Source organism: Ranitomeya imitator, chromosome 1, assembly GCF_032444005.1.
Source record: "Ranitomeya imitator isolate aRanImi1 chromosome 1, aRanImi1.pri, whole genome shotgun sequence".
Taxonomy (NCBI): domain Eukaryota; kingdom Metazoa; phylum Chordata; class Amphibia; order Anura; family Dendrobatidae; genus Ranitomeya; species Ranitomeya imitator.
The window spans coordinates 216,277,621-216,300,493 of NC_091282.1; the positions used below are offsets into that span (position 1 = coordinate 216,277,621).

The 22,873-nt window shown below is 40.5% G+C and overlaps 1 protein-coding gene across 1 annotated transcript in view; it reads left to right on the forward strand.

Annotated features, from left to right (window-relative positions):
* The window catches only part of MEGF10 (multiple EGF like domains 10), a 184,247-nt gene that overhangs the window by 146,357 nt on the left and 15,017 nt on the right, over window positions 1-22,873 (forward strand). Inside the window, exons 11-17 of the mRNA XM_069753927.1 lie at window positions 7,769-7,889; window positions 11,215-11,378; window positions 11,936-12,038; window positions 17,755-17,901; window positions 17,999-18,133; window positions 18,227-18,355; window positions 19,766-19,894. Of these exons, the coding sequence (XP_069610028.1) occupies window positions 7,769-7,889; window positions 11,215-11,378; window positions 11,936-12,038; window positions 17,755-17,901; window positions 17,999-18,133; window positions 18,227-18,355; window positions 19,766-19,894 (928 nt within the window). The remainder of the gene's footprint in view (window positions 1-7,768; window positions 7,890-11,214; window positions 11,379-11,935; window positions 12,039-17,754; window positions 17,902-17,998; window positions 18,134-18,226; window positions 18,356-19,765; window positions 19,895-22,873) is intronic.

Here is a 22,873-nt window from a genome sequence, read left to right on the forward strand (position 1 = left end):
GTGACCAATATATATAAAATAACAATAATAATATATACATCAAAACATGTGAAACTTAATATTAATATGATCAATGATGTGATGAAAAAACTTTATTAAGATACACAATAAATATGTATATATGTGACCACATAAGTGTGTGCAATACACATTAATGATAAAAATGCACAGAAAAATGCATACAATAGGAATACAAGAAAGTGTACATACAGCCGCAATATAAACAAAATAATGAAGCAATAATAAAGCAGCATCATATGTGAACATAGTGCCTTTTGTGTTGGGCTTTTCCTCTTATGACGGGCTCAGATGATCCAATAATGCCGGATATCAAAGGATGCATCCATATGTAAACATGACTGCTATGAACAAATAATATATAAAAATAAAAATAAATAAAAATAAAAATAAAAAATTAGATTATTGACAAGACACACATAACACATTAAAAGGAGCACAGACTCGGAGACACCAGTATTACAAATAAGAGCTGAAACTCAAATATTCATTGAGACCTGCCGGTGACATTGTGTTAAGTGTCACAATCCACCGGCATTCTCTCTGAGCAAGTAAACGTCCTAAATCACCCCCCCTCATGCCAGCATGAATCCGATCGATACCCCATGCTCTCAAACCCCCTGGATTGCAATCATGTTTAAGGCGAAAATGTCTAGGAATAGATCTCAGGGTGCTCACATCCTCAACCCCCCGAGCGGCCACAATATCTCTCACATGCTCACGAATGCGAACACGCAATTCGCGTGTTGTGAGCCCAATATAGGCTAGGCCACACGGACACATCGCATAATAAACTACAAATGTTGATTTGCATGTGATGTAATCATTGATTTTAAATTCTTTCTGGCCATCGGATGAAGTAAAGGATGTGGCACGCCTGAGATTCCTACACGCCAAACATTCACCACAGGGGAAGAAACCTTTTCTCTGAGTACCAGTCTGAAACAAATTAGATGGTTTTGCGACATAGTGGCTTTTGACCAAAATGTCGCGTAAATTATTCGATCTTCTAGCTGTCATGAGGGGGTAAGGTGGAAGGCATTTCTGGAGGGTAGGGTCCGTTAACAAGACAGACCAGTGACGATTCAAGATAGATCTCATCAAATCCCACCTGTGATTAAAAGTAGAAATAAACCGCAACTCACCATCTTTTTTTGGTGTCCTCTCAGACACCAAAAACCTCCGCCTATCCACCAGCAGACCATCCCTAGGAGTCTTTTTAGCACGTAAATAACCGCGCTTAACACACCGTCTACTGTAGCCTCTATCTGTAAAACGCTCCCCAAGATCCACAGCCTGTCTCTCAAACAGAGTCGAAGTAGTACAAATCCGCTTAGCCCGGAGAAATTGCCCCACCGGGATCGACCTGACCGTGGAACGCGGATGTGCAGAGGAGGCATGTAGTAAAGCATTAACCGATGTTTCCTTGCGATATAAATCGGTATAAATAGAACCATCATTTTGTACCAAGATTTTAATATCCAAAAACGATATTTCACGATGGTGGTACGAGTACGTGAGGTGTATGTTGGAGCCGTTGCGGTTTAATCCCGACATAAATGTCTGAAGCTCAGCGACTGGGCCCTGCCACATAAATAGCACATCATCGATGTATCTATACCAGCCAAGAACCTGGGGAGCGGCATGTGCGCCATCCAACAGCACACCACGCTCCCAAAATCCCAGAAATAAATTAGCATACGATGGCGCACATGCCGCTCCCATGGCGGTCCCACGTCGCTGCAGAAAAAAACGATCTTTAAAAGTAAAAAAATTATGTGTCAGGACAAACCACAAGAGCTCCAACACCAACTCACGCATATCAGGGTCAAGGTTACTATTCTCCAGATAGAATCTAGATGCCGCAATGCCATCCTCATGTCGGATGTTGGTGTACAACGCCTCAACATCCGCCGTAACCAACAGCACATCCGCGTCCACATGCAGGCCATCCAGTCTCCTGAGCACATCATTCGTGTCCCTAACATAGGAGGGAAGTGTCTCGACCTGGGGATGTAGATAATATTCTATAAACTTACAGGTCGAATCACACAACCCCCCCATGCCGGAGACAATAGGACGACCTGGAGGAGAGACAGGATCCTTGTGGATCTTGGGGAGGAGATAGAATGTAGGAATCACTGGGTTAGGGGCCACCAAGCCACCCAAAATTTTTTTAGAGATAATACCTCTTTCAAATGCCAATTCAAGAATAGTGGACAATTGTTTCTGAAAAGCAGTAAGGGGGCTCTGGGGGAGTTGGGTATATATATCCTTATCCCGCAGCTGTCTCATTGCCTCCCTCTCATACTTTTCAACAGGCCACAGCACCACATTCCCCCCCTTGTCAGATGGTTTAATAACAATATCATCCCAGGTCTTGATCTCACATAAGGCCTGTCTCTGTTGAAATGTTAAGTTGTTCTTTTTATATCTGTTATTTATGGATTTAAAATCCTCAGTTACCAAACGTGTGAAGATCTCGACCTGCGGACAAATAGACAAGGGGGGAAAAGTGGTGCATCTGGCAGAAATGGGGGGTGGTGGCACACTTACCCTGCCTGTATTAGATTCCTCCTCCAATTCTTCGAGGATACGTAAAGTTTCCGTCTCAACATCAGAGAGGCCACAGTAGTTAGAGGTGTGAGAATGTAACCTCCTAAGGATGATCTTGCGGGAGAACAGGTGGAGGTCCTTCAATGCTATAAAAAAATCAAAATTATTAGATGGAGAGAAGGTTAGACCCAATTCTAGAACCTGTTTTTGGGAGTCGGAGAGAATGCGGGAGGAGAGATTTATTACCTCAAGAGCGTTTGTGCGGGCTTTCTTATCGCTCTTGGGTGAGATATTACTCTTCCTCTTTTGGTTACTGCGTCCACCCCGCCAACGATTTTCTCTACCACCATCTCTCCTCTCCCAAAGTGTTCTCACATTGTCAGGAATAGGACCGGAATCATCAACAGATGAGATTGATGAGACCGACGTAGATCTCTCTCTGGCCACCGATTTATTGCTCTTATTACTGTAACGGCCACGCCATTTATAAATTCTATCTTGCTGACGATCCAATACGTCACGTTGATATTTCTTTGTTTTTCGTTGTACGATTTCAGTCTCCCATTTTTGAAGAGAGGTATCAAGTTCAGTTTTGAACTTAGTAACCTGTTCCACTGTGAGGAGTTTGTTAATCTCATCCTGTACAACACTAATCTCCAGATCCAACTCAGTAAGTTGTTTCTCATTGGACCTGGAAAGTAACTCCATGAATTTATTAGAACAGGTGGATGCAGCTTCCTCCCATTGGGTAATGAAGTCTTTATCACTCACAGTGAACGATGGAAAAACCTGAACTCGTAGGCCCCGCGGTATGAGGCCACATACCAAATACCTCTCCAGAAATGCCTTATTCCACCAAAGGCGGGTACGCTTATTTAGTAGATCTTTGTACTTAAGAGTCAAAGCACCGGTGTCTCCTGTCCTGCACTCAGTAAAATTGCCCGATCCTTCATTAAAAACTTTATCAAGCTCCGTGAGCCAAGCTTTCTCTCTTTCACGGAAATCCATTTGTTCCTTATTGGTAGCTGTGAATACACAGAAAACGCATAAATAAACATAAACCATATAAGGTACCATCAGTGAAGCGGTGCTATCAGGACAAATTGCCGTACTCATGTCCGTGCACCAGCGGGACTCTCCTTATCCAAATATATACTACATAAGAAAAATGGAGAAAGGTCCAAAGATAACAAAATAACAACTTTATTAAATATTAACAACAATAGTGTACAAAATACAAAATTTACACGACTAGGATCGGGAAAAGGAGGGCAAGGGTCCCGACCAATAAGATGTAATAAACGGCCAACATGGGAAAAAGAAAGCAGGCTAAGTGCCAGTGGTTATTTACGTGCTAAAAAGACTCCTAGGGATGGTCTGCTGGTGGATAGGCGGAGGTTTTTGGTGTCTGAGAGGACACCAAAAAAAGATGGTGAGTTGCGGTTTATTTCTACTTTTAATCACAGGTGGGATTTGATGAGATCTATCTTGAATCGTCACTGGTCTGTCTTGTTAACGGACCCTACCCTCCAGAAATGCCTTCCACCTTACCCCCTCATGACAGCTAGAAGATCGAATAATTTACGCGACATTTTGGTCAAAAGCCACTATGTCGCAAAACCATCTAATTTGTTTCAGACTGGTACTCAGAGAAAAGGTTTCTTCCCCTGTGGTGAATGTTTGGCGTGTAGGAATCTCAGGCGTGCCACATCCTTTACTTCATCCGATGGCCAGAAAGAATTTAAAATCAATGATTACATCACATGCAAATCAACATTTGTAGTTTATTATGCGATGTGTCCGTGTGGCCTAGCCTATATTGGGCTCACAACACGCGAATTGCGTGTTCGCATTCGTGAGCATGTGAGAGATATTGTGGCCGCTCGGGGGGTTGAGGATGTGAGCACCCTGAGATCTATTCCTAGACATTTTCGCCTTAAACATGATTGCAATCCAGGGGGTTTGAGAGCATGGGGTATCGATCGGATTCATGCTGGCATGAGGGGGGGTGATTTAGGACGTTTACTTGCTCAGAGAGAATGCCGGTGGATTGTGACACTTAACACAATGTCACCGGCAGGTCTCAATGAATATTTGAGTTTCAGCTCTTATTTGTAATACTGGTGTCTCCGAGTCTGTGCTCCTTTTAATGTGTTATGTGTGTCTTGTCAATAATCTAATTTTTTATTTTTATTTTTATTTATTTTTATTTTTATATATTATTTGTTCATAGCAGTCATGTTTACATATGGATGCATCCTTTGATATCCGGCATTATTGGATCATCTGAGCCCGTCATAAGAGGAAAAGCCCAACACAAAAGGCACTATGTTCACATATGATGCTGCTTTATTATTGCTTCATTATTTTGTTTATATTGCGGCTGTATGTACACTTTCTTGTATTCCTATTGTATGCATTTTTCTGTGCATTTTTATCATTAATGTGTATTGCACACACTTATGTGGTCACATATATACATATTTATTGTGTATCTTAATAAAGTTTTTTCATCACATCATTGATCATATTAATATTAAGTTTCACATGTTTTGATGTATATATTATTATTGTTATTTTATATATATTGGTCACTCTTCTTTTATGTGGCTCTTTTGTGCTGTACAGTGATGCTCCATTTATTCATGTATTTGATGGTTTTATTTTATTTTATGTTTGATCTATTGCGCTATGTATGGGTTTGCCTCCTTGCTATATCCTCCCATGCTCTTGTGCGCATGTCCCGGATCGATGCGCTCTGGGGTATCGCTGCTGGCATATTTACGCTGACAAATGAGATCCAGCGGCGCTCGATTTTCTGCCCTGGCTCGCGTGTTAGATCTGTGCCGGAAGTGATGCAAGTACCGGCGCTCGGATCTGAGGACATGCGCCGCACGTGTGAGCATGGCATTTGTGGGATATTTAGGGGAGGCTTAACATATGGCACACTACCGCACCTTGACAAAGAAGGCGAAACGCGCGTCGGTGGCGGCGGGGAGCATCGGTCCCGACCTGGCATTAGCATGGGTAAGCAGATTGGGTAGTGTATGAACCGGGCTGTAGGTTGTAGGTAGTGCGCACTACATTATACAAAAGATTTAATTAGTCATTGGACTTTATATTTATTTACTACCCTGGGTTCCTCTATCTATTGATGGCACTTAGCCTGCTTTCTTTTTCCCATGTTGGCCGTTTATTACATCTTATTGGTCGGGACCCTTGCCCTCCTTTTCCCGATCCTAGTCGTGTAAATTTTGTATTTTGTACACTATTGTTGTTAATATTTAATAAAGTTGTTATTTTGTTATCTTTGGACCTTTCTCCATTTTTCTTATGTAGTATATATTTGGATAAGGAGAGTCCCGCTGGTGCACGGACATGAGTACGGCAATTTGTCCTGATAGCACCGCTTCACTGATGGTACCTTATATGGTTTATGTTTATTTATGACTTGATATGTTGCGGACTTGAAAATTCTTCAAACCTGCAAGGAAAAAATAAGCAGCAATTGAATGAGATTTTCAAAGCAAAAAACATGTGGAAGAAACAAGGCAAAGACGCAACATGTGAACAAATTGTATGACATGGATCACCTGATAATAGTTCTCACAAAAGATCATCACTTTTGGCAGCGCGACGTGCTATGTAAACAGGACCGATGCTGCTGAGAACATTGGCATCCTATGCGCACTGATCATTTACTACACATCTAAAACTACCTGTGTAAACAAGCAATTAAAAGACCGTCAATCAACAAACATGTGATTGGCTATTATTTAATGCCACCAGTTGTCAAGTGAACTACACATTTCCACTTGCTGTTTTACTCTTCACAATAATTTGGCACAGAATTAATGTACCGTAATTCTATGGTAAAAATCCACAAAATTTGCTTCTGTGATGAAATTTGCAAAATTTACCTGAGAATACATCTTTATTTGAAGCTACCTGAAATTTCTGAGATAAAGTCCAACTTGGGCAGAACTTCACCTGAGGAGGAGCACCACCCCAATCTGGACTACACCTGAGAGGAAGTGTCACCCCAAAGAAGACATCATCTGAAGGGAAGTACCATCCCAATCAGGACTTCACCTGAGGGGAAGAACCACCCCGACAAGGACTTCACCTGAGGTGAAGCACTACTCCAACAAGGACTTCACCTGAGGGGAAACACCACACCAAATCAGGAATTCAAATGAGGGGGAAGCACCACCCCAATCGGGACTTCATCTGAGGAGGAAGCATCACACCAATCAGGAATTCAATTGAGGTGCAAGCACCACACCAATCAGGACTTCATCTGAGGGGAAAGCACTACCCCAATCAGGACTTCACCCGAGGGGAAGCTCCACTCCAACAAGGACTTTACCTGGGGGGAAACACCATCCCAATCAGGAATTCACCTGATGTGAAAGCACCGCCCCAATCAGGATTTCACCTGAGGAGTAAGCATCACCCCAAAAAGGACTTTACTTGAATATGTTTTTGCCTGGAAACCAATGTATTACTTATTTAGATGGCATTTAGGAGGCAGTCGCCTGTACCCATCAGTTTTTCATAGGTGGCTGTCACTCGAAGAGACTATAGTCAATACCATCTGTAATTCAGAGTTAATTCAGAATTCTAGTATTCCGTGCATACTCATTAGGGAAGGATATAGAAAATGAAGAGATGTAATACGACAATCTCCCTCCAATAGGGTACACAAGAATTCAGCCACTGGCGGACACACACACAGACAGAAGAGAGCTCCAATACAAGAACAATATATGAGCCCTTCCCAGTCCAATTACTCAAAATGCACAATTATACTTTTTTGGAGGTGGAAATGGACCCTTTAACCTTTTTGGTCCCTTTGCAACCGCACAGGATAAAACCAATGATTTGTTGGCCCCTGTTGCTGTCAATTAAAAGCATGTTGAGTGTGAATCCATCCTTGGTGCCCAAAATAAAGAATCCTGGAACTCCGACACCATTATATCAGTGGTAACAAGACTAATATGAAGGCTTTGTATGCATTAGATGAGGCTAAACCTCTTTTCAAGCATTTTATGAAACTAGATTGTGCAAGGAACATGAGAAAATTACCCTTTAAGTGTTTTTAAGTCTTTGTTTGTTTTAGCCATCTTTTAACAACTCCCAGTGTGTCACGAACTGATGATGTTAATGATCTCATAAAACGTTGCTGTTCCAGGGTGTGGCTTGCTCAATAGCGTGTCCAGCTGGCACATATGGAAGTAACTGCTCCTCTGCGTGTATGTGTAAGAATAATGCCGTGTGCTCTCCAGTGGATGGCTCCTGCACATGTAAAGCAGGTAGGACTGCTTCACATTCTGTATCACAAGAATAGGATGAGAAATTCCAATATTCCAAATTCTTTACAGTGTGAACTACTGGTGTTGATTACCATTTGTCAGTAGCAGTATTAGAATTACACATGCAGAAACTGTACAGTTTGACACACTTTGTCCTACGAACGTTATTTTACTCTAAGTCTATGGGATTTTTCAAACCAAGGTGTTATAGATCACTCTTAGGCCGGGGTCACACTAGCGTATAATACGGACGAGTGCTATGGGAGAAAACATCGCATAGCACTCAGACCAGTGTTAATCTATGGGGCAGCTCACATCTCGTTTTTTTTCTTGGGCGTATTCTACGTGCGAGTGAAATCGCAGCATGCTGTGATTGTGTCCGTATATCGGCTGAGTCTCGCCAATGCAACGGGTGCGAGAAAAAAATCTGAAACCACATGGGCAATCAGTGTGACTTGCGAGAAATATGCACACATTTTCCTCATTTCAGCCGATTGAACCATTAAATTGATTGGGGAAAGTCAATGACGCATGTCATACGGATACATAGGTGTGAGGAAATCGTATCATCACATTGCAAACACATTACACACAGATGACCATATGGAGAACACTTGTGCGACTGTCAGCCTAGAGAAACGGACCAATTTTTCATACGTTAAGTGTGACTCCGGCCTGAGGGTAAGTCCACACTAGGTGTTTTTTCCGCTTTTTTTCTGCAACAAAACCTGATCTCTTGGCAGGAAAGTAGCTGCAGAAAAAGGCAGGTTTTCCTTGCGTTTTTTGCTGCAGTTTTGACATGCTAGATTTGTCTCTTGTGCATGCTGATAAAGCTTAGTGTTGAAAAAAATATATCCTATTCTATAGAATCAGAAAAACCTGATACCTGTGTTTTTGGTGCGTTTTTTCAGCGGTTTCTCATCACCCATTCATTTTAATGGGTGAAAAATACTGAAAAAAAACACCAAAAATGCTGAAAGAAGTGACGTGTTCCATTGTGCAAAAAAAAAAGCAAAGCAGAAAAAATTGCATAAAAAAATACACTGCAAAAATGACTAGTGAGAACTTAGGTAAAAGCAAGGAAAACACAACAGGCAGCTATTAAAATGTGTAATCATGATATCTTATAAGAGAACATCAATATAGATATCATAAGCCTGTAGATGGAATAGTGTGGGACACACTAAGGCCGGCGTCACACTAGCGAGTTTTACGGACGTATGAGCGCATAAAATACGTCCGTAAAACACGCCTAACAAACGTCCCAATTATTCTCTATGCCCCTGCTCCTATCTGCCGTATTTTACTGATCTGTATTATACGGCTTTCTACGGCCGTAGAAAATCGCAGCATGCTGCGTTTGTCACCGTATTGCGCAGAAAAATACGGATTACACACGGACCAGCAGTGTGACTTGCGAGAAATACGCAGCGGTGTTAGCGTGAAAAGCCGGCAATTCAGTGCGGTGTACAGTAAAATCACACTGACAGCTTACAGTAGAATAGGTAGAATAAATGTGGACACATAGAATAGGTATATATATATTTGTCAGTAGACACATATATTATATATATATATTATATATATATATATATTATTACTTCATACAGCGCTAGATAGCTTTAAAGCCGGTAATTCAATTACCGGCTTTTGCTATCTCCTTCCTAAACCCGACATGATATGAGACATGGTTTACATACAGTAAACCATCTCATATCACCATTTTTTTTGCATATTCCACACTACTAATGTTAGTAGTGTGTATATGCAAAATTTGGGCGCACTAGCTATTAAATTAAAGGGTTTTCTCCGCCAGAGTAGTAAAGCCAGTGACTGAGGGCAGATATTAATAGCCTGGAGAGGGTCCATGGTTATTGGCCCCCCCTGGCTAAAAACATCTGCCCCCAGCCACCCCAGAAAAGGCACATCTGGAAGATGCGCCTATTCTGGCACTTGGCCACTCTCTTCCCATTCCCGTGTAGCGGTGGGATATGGGGTAATGAAGGGTTAATGCCACCTTGCTATTGTAAGGTGACATTAAGCCAGATTAATAATGGAGAGGCGTCAATTATGACGAATGGGAAGAGAGTGGCCAAGTGCCAGAATAGGCGCATCTTCCAGATGTGCCTTTTCTGGGGTGGCTGGGGGCAGGTGTTTTTAGCCAGGGGGGGGCCAATAACCATGGTCCCTCTCCAGGCTATTAATATCTGCCCTCAGTCACTGGCTTTACTACTCTGGCGGAGAAAATTGCGCGGGAGCCCACGCCAATTTTTTCCGCCATTTAACCCTTTAATTTAATAGCTAGAGCGCCCAAATTTTGCATATACACACTACTAACATTAGTAGTGTGGAATATGCAAATAAAATGGTGATATGAGATGGTTTACTGTATGTAAACCATGTCTCATATCATGTCGGGTTTAGGAAGGAGATAGCAAAAGCCGGTAATTGAATTACCGGCTTTAAAGCTATCTAGCGCTGTATGAAGTAATAATATATATACATATATGTGTCTACTGACATATATATATATATATATATATATATATGTATATATATATATATATATATATATATATATATATAGACAGTATATATGTTTTGTTTTTTTTTTTACACACGGATCCCTTGTATAGCCGTATGTCGGTTTTGCAAGCCTGCGAGAAAAACATGCAGTATGGATGCCATACGGATTACATACGGAGGATGCCATGCGCAAAATACGCTGATACACCCTGCCTACGGAGGAGCTACGGACCACTATTTTGAGGACTTTTCAGCATATTACGGCCGTAATATACGGACCGTATTGTCTTACGCTGAGTGTGACGCCGGCCTAATACTTGCAAAAGGCAAAACCACATAAAGAATATAGTGCAATAGTCCAAAAATAGCATAATCATAAATAAGTTTATTAAATATATATACATTAACAACAAGTCACGGACATAATAGTGAGCTTAGAAGTGGCGGCAGAAAGCATGGAGCACAAGGAGTAAGGCAGCAATCCCCATAGCATATAAAAATGCATACACACTGAGAAAATAAAATAGTTCTAATCCATACAAGTTCCACATCAGTGGCAATCCAAAATAGTAAGGTATCAAGCTGGGAACACATGGACCAAACTATATCCCAGTATATGGTAAAGAGACCTAAATTGGAAGGATACCAGTAGTATAGCAGAGGGGACGTGCCGTCTCCCACCCACCAGATACAATACATTTACTAATTTACTAATACATTTACTAATATTTTATTAATATTTACTAATATTTTGTATTAGTAAATGTTTGTTTGTATGGACATATATTTTTGTTCTCAGGTTGGTACGGTGTGGACTGCTCTATTAACTGCCCCCGAGGATCCTGGGGTTTGGGATGTAATTTTACTTGCCAGTGTCAGAATGGGGGAGCCTGTAATGCACTGATAGGAACATGCACCTGTCCCCCTGGCTGGAGGGGGGTGAACTGTGAACTTTCATGCCAGGTAAAATGCACAGATATTTCTATTTTTTATAGGATGACAATATTTCAATTTCCTCTATTCACCTTTAAAAATAACCAAGATAGATAGACTCTAAATATTATGTAATACATTGGAATTTTTAGGTCTAGGCTTCACAAAATCTGCAAATCATGAATCCATAGACTCCAAAAGCCCTTTGCTGCTCCAGTACCTGATACACATATATATTTCTTCCCTTCACAATAAATAAATTCTCCATCGATGTGTCTCTGAGAGATTGAGCCATAAAAGTGTCTTAACATTTGATCTACCAATATGTTACCAGACAGTATTGAATATATATCTTGTGAAAATCAAAGGAAGGCAAAAAAATATATATCTTGTGAAAATCAAAGGAAGGCAAAAAAATATCAGGACTGCGATATTTCAGAGGCCGTATTATGTTAACATAGGCCCTACGGATAGCCTGTGGTTAGGATTGAGCACATTTATGATGAACAATAGCGTAGTTTCTGTCACAGACAAGTTCAGTGTCCTTATTACACTTATACAATTATTAATATTGTATTTATTTTAAGGATGGCACCTATGGAATGAATTGCACTGAACGTTGTGACTGTAGTCATGCTGATGGTTGTCACCCAGCCACTGGGTACTGCCGCTGCTTAGCAGGATGGGCAGGTAAGTTACATATTTGTAGGCCATGAAGCTGTTATCTGATTCAAAGATTAGTATATCCTTATATCGTCAGTAATCTGTCATCAGGAATGTATCTCCCCTCCTAGCCTTCCATGTATAATGACCCCAAGGTGCTTCGGCTGTTAGGCACTGCTATTTTGACTCTATGGGTGGCTCTTACAGCAGGAGAGGTAGTTCTGACATCATCACTGAGTGGTGCCCAGCACCTACTGTAGTTCACTCCTCTGAAGGGTATCTGTTCTCTATACCTGTTGGTTGTCATGCATATAAAAGTTAATATTAAAGTTAAGGACTGTAAATGAATGTCTTGCTGATCAGCCAATCGGTGGGACCAGTCAGCTGACCAATGGCAAGGCGAGTTCAGTGGTTCAATGAGGGAGCATGGCACCCTAATTACTGTGTATTTCCTGGCCTTTGTCAGTTATTACATTGTATTGCTCTGCTCCTCATGCGCCTAATACTGGATTGACCCTCTATGTTCACACTCAGCTCCTGTATCTTTACTACTCTGCTGATTAACCTCATTGATGCCTTTTCCTTCTGGTATTGACCTACTTGCTTATTATTTATCTGCCTCGTATCTCTGCCTGACTTTCTGGACTTGACACTGGCTATCCATTGACTATGTTCCTGGTGTTTGATTTTGTCATTGTTCCCATTTCTCTGGTACTGACCAAGGCTAGCTAACAATTTTACATTCAACTTTCTCCACCGACCAGCTGGGCCCAAACCGCAAAGGCCAAATCCCAGTAGAGTAGCTTGTATCTATTCAGGCTATTACCAATACAAGAATAAAAGTACATACTATACATTCATAAAATAAAATCTCATCATAAAAACAAAATGGGTGCTCCATTACTTTAAGTCAGTCAATAACTTCAAGTAAACCCAATGATGGCTGGTTGCTTGTGACAAGAGCAAGAGCCGCTCATGTTTTCACATAATAAATTTACTTAAAAGTTTCTAACCTTTTATACATTTGTACCATATTGTACATAGTTTACGATTTCCCTGTTAAAAGGAAACATCTCTTTAAGTTCTGTTTCTTAACTTCTAATAAACTGGCCAGCTTGTAGCTCCAAAAACCCACACACTAGTGACCTGCCAGGAAAGAAATGACAGTAAAATGCAGTGGAAAATGGAAATATCTCCTGTCTTGGGCAATGGGTGTACATTACGGTCTGTTGGATACAAGCTATATTAGAGCTGTGGCTCGAGAGGGAATGTTGGTTACACAAGACAGTTACAATAGTGCCGCAAGCATAAAGACATGAGCACTTCTGAGCAACTGGGAGAAGTTTTATCATGCGCCCTCAGTAATTGCCTAGCAACTTGTGCAGACCATCAAAGACCTCTTTGTCCAGAGCCTTGGCAAAAAAATTCCTTCTCAAATCTCCTTATCGACATCAAAACAGACCAAAATCTGTCAGAAAACCAGTTTTCCTTTGGGGGCCGCACTTAGGGCACAACAAGCACCTTCTTGTAGATAGCATCCAAGGCTTCCAGTGTCCTTCACGCTGTACAGGACATTTTGTATGCGTGATACAAGAGGCTTCACACACTTTGTAAATTTGCCAAGTTTCTGTAACTTATAGAAGGTGAATATTTGTCAACTTTCCTTTTATACTATAGCATAAATCATCCATTCAGTTGTCAGGCCGCTTTGATTGTTATAGCGGAGCAGACACAATTAGATTTGAGACGCTTGCTGGCATGTAATCTTCAGAGTATTCGCAGAGGAATATGCTATTCCTCCTAAAACCCCCTATTTTACTTATTACTCCTTTTCAGGACTAAAATGTCGTGTCCATTAAAGCGGGGCTGAGCCATAATTAGGAGTTCTTGTTATAGGTTTGTTCTTGGCTAGAGATTAGTGGCTCGGTCAAGGATTTTCTTCTGTGCCATTTTATTACACAAGGAGGAGAAAAAAGTTTTAACAAAACAGGGCACTATGAATGAGCTTCTCAGTGCAGCGTTCTGGAGCGGTCAAATGACGTGATTTCCTTTGTGGCCTCTATCATTTGTTGTAGGATTAATAGTAACCTGCTCAGGGCTCATTAGAAATTAACCCTTTTATCAATCTAGGATTCAATATCTTGTGAAAACAAACTGCAGACTCCTAGAGATGATGTGAATGTATCTGTCAGGAAAGTTTGACGTGATGTCATCTTTACATATCTACAGTCAGGGCTGAAAGTGTTGGCACCCATGAAATTGTTTCAGAAAATGAAGTGTTTCTCCCAGAAAATTATTGCAATTATACATGCTTTGTTATACACATGTTTATCTCCTTTGTGTGTATTGGAACAACTAAAAAAAAAAAACAGAGAAAAAGAGGCAAATTGGACATAATTTCACACAAAACCCCCAAAATGGTCCAGATAAAAGTCATAGACAATAAATGAAGCAGAGGTCGAGCATTCACACTTCACCTCCATTCGAGAAGAGGCTGTGCACGGTCCTGTTTTTGGGATCGCTGGGACTTCCAGCAATCGGTAGGATATTTCCTCACCTATAGATAACTCAGGATATTGTTGCTGTGGTGCACACAAGGTTAAAATTTCAACTAGCATAGGGATATCTGTATGATAATGAATACAAGATTCTAAAGTATCATGTGTTTGGTGTCCCATGTGTGTAGCTGCAGAAGTATTAGCTCTAAGACTAAGCAGAGGATTTAGAAAAGGTGCTGCTAATAAGGAAAAGATGCAGGAGAAGCGTTCAGCTATAGTCATGTCCGAAAGTGTTGTCACCCTTGAAATTGTTCCAGAAAATTACGTATCTCTCCCAGAAATACACGTTTATTTACTTTGTGCATATTGAGGCTGTTTATCCATCATCCTGCATTAAACTTTCATCAATTTTTCTCTACTGTCCACGGAGATTAGCTATAGTGCCATAGATTGTAAATTTCTTGATTATGTTGCACACCATGGACAAAGGAACATCAACATTTCTGGAGATTGACTTGTAACCTTGAGATTGTTTTCAACAAGTTTGGTTCTCAAGTCCTCAGTCAGTTCTCATCTCCTCTTTCTGTTCTCCATGCTTAGTGTGGCACGCAATGCAAAGATTGAGACGTCTCCCCTTTTTATCTGATTTCAGGGTTTCAGGTGTGATCTTCATATTGCCCACACCTGTTTGAACAAGCATCACATACGTGAAACAAAGTTGTTTACCCACAATTTTGAAAAGGTGTCAACAATTTTGTCCGGCCCATTTTTGGGGTTTTTTGTGAAAATATGTCCAATTTGCCTTTTTTCCTCATTTTTTTGTGTAGCTATAGGCTAGAACTGGAGAAGTGTTCTTTAACCCCTTATTGACGTCGGACGGAGTAGTACGTCTGACATCAGTACCCCGCTTTGAGGTGAGCTCCGGCGGTGAGCCCACCTCAAAGTTGCGACATGTCAGCTGTTTTCAATAGCTGACGTGTACCCGCAATAGGTGCGGGTGGAATTGCAATCTGCCCACACCTATTAACCAGTTAAAACTCTGACAGCGGCATTTAACAAGGGCTTACGGCCATTGGGATGGAAATAAGCGCACTGCTGACCCCGTCACATGATCGGGGGTTAGCAGTGCATCGGCAAGACAACCAGAGGTCTCCTGAAGACCTTTAAGGTTGTTGATGTCAGATTGCTGTGAGCGCCACCCTGTGGCCGGCGCTCATAGCAATGCTGTAATTCTACTACATAGGAGCGAACTGAGCATCGCTCCTATGTAGCAGAGGCGATCGAGCTGTGGCAGCTTCTAGCCTCCCATGGAGTCTATTGAAGCATGGCAAAAGTAAAAAAAAATTTGTTTAAAAATATGAAAAAAATAAAAAATCATAAAAGTTCAAATCACCCCCTTTTCGCCCTATTCAAGATACAACAGTAAAAAAAAATCAAACATTCACATATTTGGTATCGCCGCATTCAGAATCACCCGATCTATCAATAAAAAAAGAGAATTAACCTGATCGCTAAATGGCGTAGCGATAAAAAAATTAAAAACGCCAGTATTACTTATTTTGGTCGCTGCAACATTGCATTAAAATGCAATATTGGCCGATAAAATGAACGTATCTGCACTGAAATGGTATCATTAAAAATATCAACACTCAAAAAATAAGCCCTCACCCAACCCGAGATCACCAAAAATGGAGAAGCTATGCGTATCAGAAAATTGCTCAAGTTTTTTTTTTTTTGTTCCACTTAGATAAAACATATTCTAGACATGTTTTGTGTCTATGAACTCACAATGACCTGGAAAATCATAATGGCAGGTCAGTTTTAGCATTTAGTGAACCTAGCAAAAAAGCCAAACAAAAAACAAGTGTGGGATTTCACTTTTTTTGCAATTTCACCGCACTTGGATTTTTTTTCACATTTTCTAGTACATGACATGGTACCTGGGAACCTAACCTAATGTGATTCCTCTCGTGGGCTGATAGCCTACATTTATATGGGTAGGTAGGATCCTGCTGTGACTTAAACTGCCATAGGTTGATGGGTGGAGTGCTTGGTCAGACAGCCTATGTGTACAAATATCAAAGACTGAACGTCACTTCTCCATTATATCATTGTACATAGTGGCATTCATATTTCCATCAGTTCTATGCAGAGGTCCAATGGCAGTAGCAGAAAAGCAGCCACAAACCATGACATTTCCACCACGTTTCACTGTAGGTATCATTATGTTTTTCAATTGGGCAGTATATATATTTCTTGCCATCATTACCAAACAGATTGAACTTGGATTCACCCAACCACAACACTTTAGACTAATCTGACTCTTTCCATTACTTGTGTTCTTTGGCAAACTTTTTGACCCCATATTCTTAGTTCATTTCATGAGAAATCTGTACAGCGCTTTTATGGACATGAGATACTGACTTTTTCTTAATAATGTGAACTTTGGAGGAAGCTTTCCGTGATCGTCCACTTCTAAGTTTGTCAGCTGTTCCATAACCTTATTTTTCTTTATTATATGTGACACTTGACTTTGAGAGCAGTTGAATTCTATAGCTCCCTCTTTTTGACTTTTTGCCTGACTTCACTCTCAGAATAATAAGCTTCCTGACATCTGGTGATAAATTTGGCTTTGTCTTTGCCATGTTTTAACCAAAAACCACACACACACAAATTAGGCAAATTTGACTAACCATAATAAAACATACAAAACATTTGACCTAGCAAATGTTGGAAACTAACACACAGAGGAACAAAACAATGTCAAACACAATTTTCATCCTTATAGCTGATAACCATTTGGTTTTGGTTTACTAAAATCACCATGAAAATGGCATCACAACAACCAGACAGAAGTAATCACACTTTAAAAAAGCAAAACGTTTTGTCGCTAATGTATATTTCATGTTTGCATGCTGTAGGATACAGCGTGCAGCTTTATTTGTTAGTTAAGATCTAGAGTTAGCGGAAGATACAGACAAAGCTACATGGTGCAGTCTCTGGCACTTTCTAAAATCAAGACACTGAATTAACAAGCCTTTAAAAACAAATGCACTAAGTATGAATCTGGGAAAAATGAAATATGCTTCCAGGTTAATACCAAGCCTTAAAACTGGTAAAGCTACTTTATAAAAAAAAGTAACCTGGAAGTAGCACACATCATGCACATCACATTAACACTATTACAAGCTTATTCTTGGCGAAGAACATTCTTCTTACATTATCTTATATGTTCTTTTTACCAGGTATGCACTGTGACAGTGTCTGTCCAGGAGGACACTGGGGACCGAACTGCTCTAAGTCTTGTAATTGCATGAATGGGGCCTCCTGCTCACCGGATGAAGGGATTTGTGAATGTGCACCAGGCTACAGAGGGACCACATGTCAAAGAAGTGAGTATAACCGGTCTTATATGTATGCATTCTTGTAATGTATGTGGATGTGCTTCTATAACATTTACTTATTAGTTCTTGCTTTATGTGCTTGCAGTCTGTTCTCCTGGATTTTTTGGACATCGATGTAGCCAAGCTTGTCCACAATGTGTCCACAGCAATGGTCCCTGCCACCATATGACGGGCATGTGTGACTGCCTAGCTGGATTCATGGGTTCACTGTGCAATGAAGGTGAGGACGTTTCACTTTTTTTATCACAAGGCAATATGAGAACTGCAGGACTGATAATGTATAACCAAACTCTTGTACTACTTTCCCCATTAGTTTGTCCCAGCGGCCGTTATGGAAAAAATTGTGCTGGCATTTGTACATGCACCAACAACGGAACCTGTAACCCCATCGATGGATCTTGCCAATGTTACCCTGGGTGGATTGGCAACGATTGCTCCCAGTGTAAGTCTATTTTGTTTATTTGCTGCCATGTTGTATTTATACTTGTAAATGTATTTTTCCAACGAAGTTTAGATCATCTGTAGACAATGTTTGTCCTATGTAGCTTTGGTTACAGGCGGAAACATCATGTTATTCAGAGACATGTAGCAGCAGCTGAGGCAGCCATCAGATTCAATAACGAATTAGGAGCAATTAACAGTGAGCAGGAATCTAGGACACCAAAGAGTTAGCCAACTCTTTACATCTAACACATTCGAAACGTCTGTTGAGGCCACATTAGAGGCAGAAGATTCTAATACACTCAGTAATAAGACTATCTGCCCACAAGGAAGGAAGCCGACATGAGCACAAAGAGTTATGACACTCTGTTAATAGCAGGAACTAAATGGAGTGAAATCCAGACAAAGGCCTCGGTGTAAAATGATCCAATTCATGTGGAAAAAAAGAGACCTTTCACTCTCTAATTATATAAGCCATGGCTTTCACATAAGAGGACATGACCTAAAATTTTACACAGACATTCCAAGACTATTTGAAAAGTGAATTAACCTGAGAAGACAACACAGTATTTATTCTCATTTATTAGAAATAGCATAAATGCCAATTTCGTGCTACTGATTTACTACTAGACTCATGCTGTTAAAAGATTAGCCACTGCGTAGTATTCTGTAATGCCACGTCCTCTAGGCTTCATTTGTCAGTCATTTATTTAATGGACAGAGTCTCATCAGTGATTTTCATCAGAATGTCTCCTTCTCCTTCACATCTATCGGTCAGTGAAAAACGAACAGTACGAGTGCTGTCTGATTTTTTTCATAGACACGTAGTCTTTCATTACCGAGTTTCATCAGACACTCAGATCAGCAATCTCCATAAAATACCAAGCACACGTGAGCAGCCCATAGACTAACATAGGTTTGAGTGCTAATTTTGAAAAAAAAACGGATAACACTGGGACGTGAAAAACTGATCTGTGAATGGACCCTTACTTTATATCTTCTACTCCCCCCTCACAGCATCCATTCAGTCCATAACATGACTTAAAGGGAACCTGTCTGCAAGATTTTGCTCAATAAACTACAGACACTGTCAGGTTGGCGCCGTTATACTGATTAAAATGAAACCTCCCTTGATACATCAGATTACATGGGGAATTGAAATACATAATGGCTAAGCCACCAATGTATATTCAGGCTCCTAGTAGCCTGCAGATACATCTCAATATTGTACTCCATTAATGAATTCCGCACAATACTTAATATCTGTACAAGCAATATTACAGTAAGATGCACACACTAGAAAGTTACATAATTTCCTAAGTCAATAATTAAAATTTGAGTCAGAATTGAATAAGTTTAGAGAATTTTACAAGAATGAGGCTAAACTTATAAAAAATGTGATTAATTTCAGCGTGTCCTCCCGGTCACTGGGGTCCCAACTGTATTCACACCTGTAACTGCCATAATGGGGCCTTATGCAGTGCGTATGATGGAGAGTGCAAATGTTCTCCTGGATGGACTGGACTTTACTGCACCCAAAGTAAGATCTGTATACAAACTTCATTTGTGCACCATGTTACAATATTAAAAATTAATATCCCTCAATACAAACAGATAGTAGAAAGCATCAGGTATTTATATTTGTACTTGCATACATTCTGCATGATGAAGGAATTTGTGAATAATCTGAAAATCCTGGAATTAAAATACTCAAGCGTCGAGTTGTAATCATCTGTCCCCTGATCATTTTGAAGTCGTGGTATCTAAACGTTCTGCAGCAGAATATGTATTAGTTGTAAGTAATACATTGTTAGTTTAAAAGGAATTTAACTTTCCATTAAAACAATCGTTTCTATAATGTGTTTTATATAAACTGTATCAATAACATGAACGTATCGTAGTTAGCGAAGGACTGGGAATAATTGCACTATATAAAGTGCTAAAGGAATAAACACTAGTGTTGTCGATAAAGGCTGATTAAATTCAATGCATCAATTATTTTTTCTTTATTTCTCCTGCGTACAACTAAGTGAGTAACCAAAAATAGCAGCGTGCAAACTCTTACAATGTGACTTGTTTTTGTGAATTTTTCAGAATTGACAGTCATACTGAATGTACTTAATAACATTATGTCTGTATGTCTTGGATTCTGCATTTTCAGATTTCTGTGGGACTGATTTCTAATTTTTAGTTTTTTGTAAATAGCAAAAGGGGAGCCTAAAACATAACATTTAATTACCGTACATCTATTAAAATGACAGGACACAACAAGTAAAAACTAACACGTGTATTAACCAATCGTTAATCAACCAGTGGATCGATTCTTAGTGGTACTGATTTTTCTCACACTTCTGAGTATTTGTATGCTGGCACAGACAATAGCCATGGTTGAACCTTGGTTGGGCTTAAAATTGCTCTAGAAACATATGAAACTAGCTTGTCCTAAATACTGCTGTTTGGATCTCTTTATTAAGAATCGGTCCACTGGTTGCTTAACGATTGGTTAATACACATGTTAGTTTTTACTTGTTGTGTCCTGTCATTTTAATAGATGTAATTAAATGTTATGTTTTAGGTTCCCCTTTTGCTATTTACAAAATTTTTTTGGGTAACCCCCTTTTTCTTTAAGTTTGGTGGGCTTTCAACCCCTTTGCTATTTCTATAATTTTTAGTTTTCCCTCAGCTCCAAAAAGGGAGGAAACTAGCTGCTTTTATGTCTCCAATGCACAGCACACAAAAAAGAGGGGATTCAGCTACCCAATGTTTCGAGCACACCCTCAGAAGCAGCAGCATGGTGGACATTATACAACAACAATGGGTGGTCCCGTCTTTTGAAATGGGCAAAATTGCAAAGTGCTTTAAAGCAAACAACTTTGCAGTTTACCTTAGACAGAAGGAATTTTTATTTCTATAGTGTACAGCTTGTTCTAGGTTACTAGTGATCTCTGCAGAGTATCAGAGGTGGACGGTTTCCTAGGCAAGGAGCAAGCGCTTGCAAGCACTAATCTCTGATAGCAGCATCTGAGATATCTCTATGGAAATCAGTTACGCAGCAATGATGCTGCTCCAAACTGTCAATCTTCAGGAATAAATCGCCCTACGGCAACTAGGAAGCCAGAAGACAGGGGAGAAGTAGGCTCCTGAATATTGAAGAAGAGAATAAGCTTTTAAAAGGTTGTTCCCAATGTCATAAATAGGTTTGATAATGTACAGTGGGGCAAAAAAGTATTTAGTCAGTCAGCAATAGTGCAAGTTCCACCACTTAAAAAGATGAGAGGCGTCTGTAATTTACATCATAGGTAGACCTCAACTATGGGAGACAAACTGAGAAAAAAAAATCCAGAAAATCACATTGTCTGTTTTTTTTATCATTTTTTTGCATATTATGGTGGAAAATAAGTATTTGGTCAGAAACAAACAATCAAGATTTCTGTCTCTCACAGACCTGTAACTTCTTCTTTAAGAGTCTCCTCTTTCCTCCACTCATTACCTGTAGTAATGGCACCTGTTTAAACTTGTTATCAGTATAAAAAGACACCTGTGCACACCCTCAAACAGTCTGACTCCAAACTCCACTATGGTGAAGACCAAAGAGCTGTCAAAGGACACCAGAAACAAAATTGTAGCCCTGCACCAGGCTGGGAAGACTGAATCTGCAATAGCCAACCAGCTTGGAGTGAAGAAATCAACAGTGGGAGCAATAATTAGAAAATGGAAGACATACAAGACCACTGATAATCTCCCTCGATCTGGGGCTCCACGCAAAATCCCACCCCGTGGGGTCAGAATGATCACAAGAACGGTGAGCAAAAATCCCAGAACCACGCAGGGGGACCTAGTGAATGAACTGCAGAGAGCTGGGACCAATGTAACAAGGCCTACCATAAGTAACACACTACGCCACCATGGACTCAGATCCTGCAGTGCCAGACGTGTCCCACTGCTTAAGCCAGTACATGTCCGGGCCCGTCTGAAGTTTGCTAGAGAGCATTTGGATGATCCAGAGGAGTTTTGGGAGAATGTCCTATGGTCTGATGAAACCAAACTGGAACTGTTTGGTAGAAACACAACTTGTCGTGTTTGGAGGAAAAAGAATACTGAGTTGCATCCATCAAACACCATACCTACTGTAACGCATGGTGGTGGAAACATCATGCTTTGGGGCTGTTTCTCTGCAAAGGGGCCAGAACGACTGATCCGGGTACATGAAAGAATGAATGGGGCCATGTATCGTGAGATTTTGAGTGCAAACCTCCTTCCATCAGCAAGGGCATTGAAGATGAAACGTGGCTGGGTCTTTCAACATGACAATGATCCAAAGCACACCGCCAGGGCAACGAAGGAGTGGCTTCGTAAGAAGCATTTCAAGGTCCTGGAGTGGCCTAGCCAGTCTCCAGATCTCAACCCTATAGAAAACCTTTGGAGGGAGTTGAAAGTCCATGTTGCCAAGCGAAAAGCCAAAAACATCACTGCTCTAGAGGAGATCTGCATGGAGGAATGGGCCAACATACCAACAACA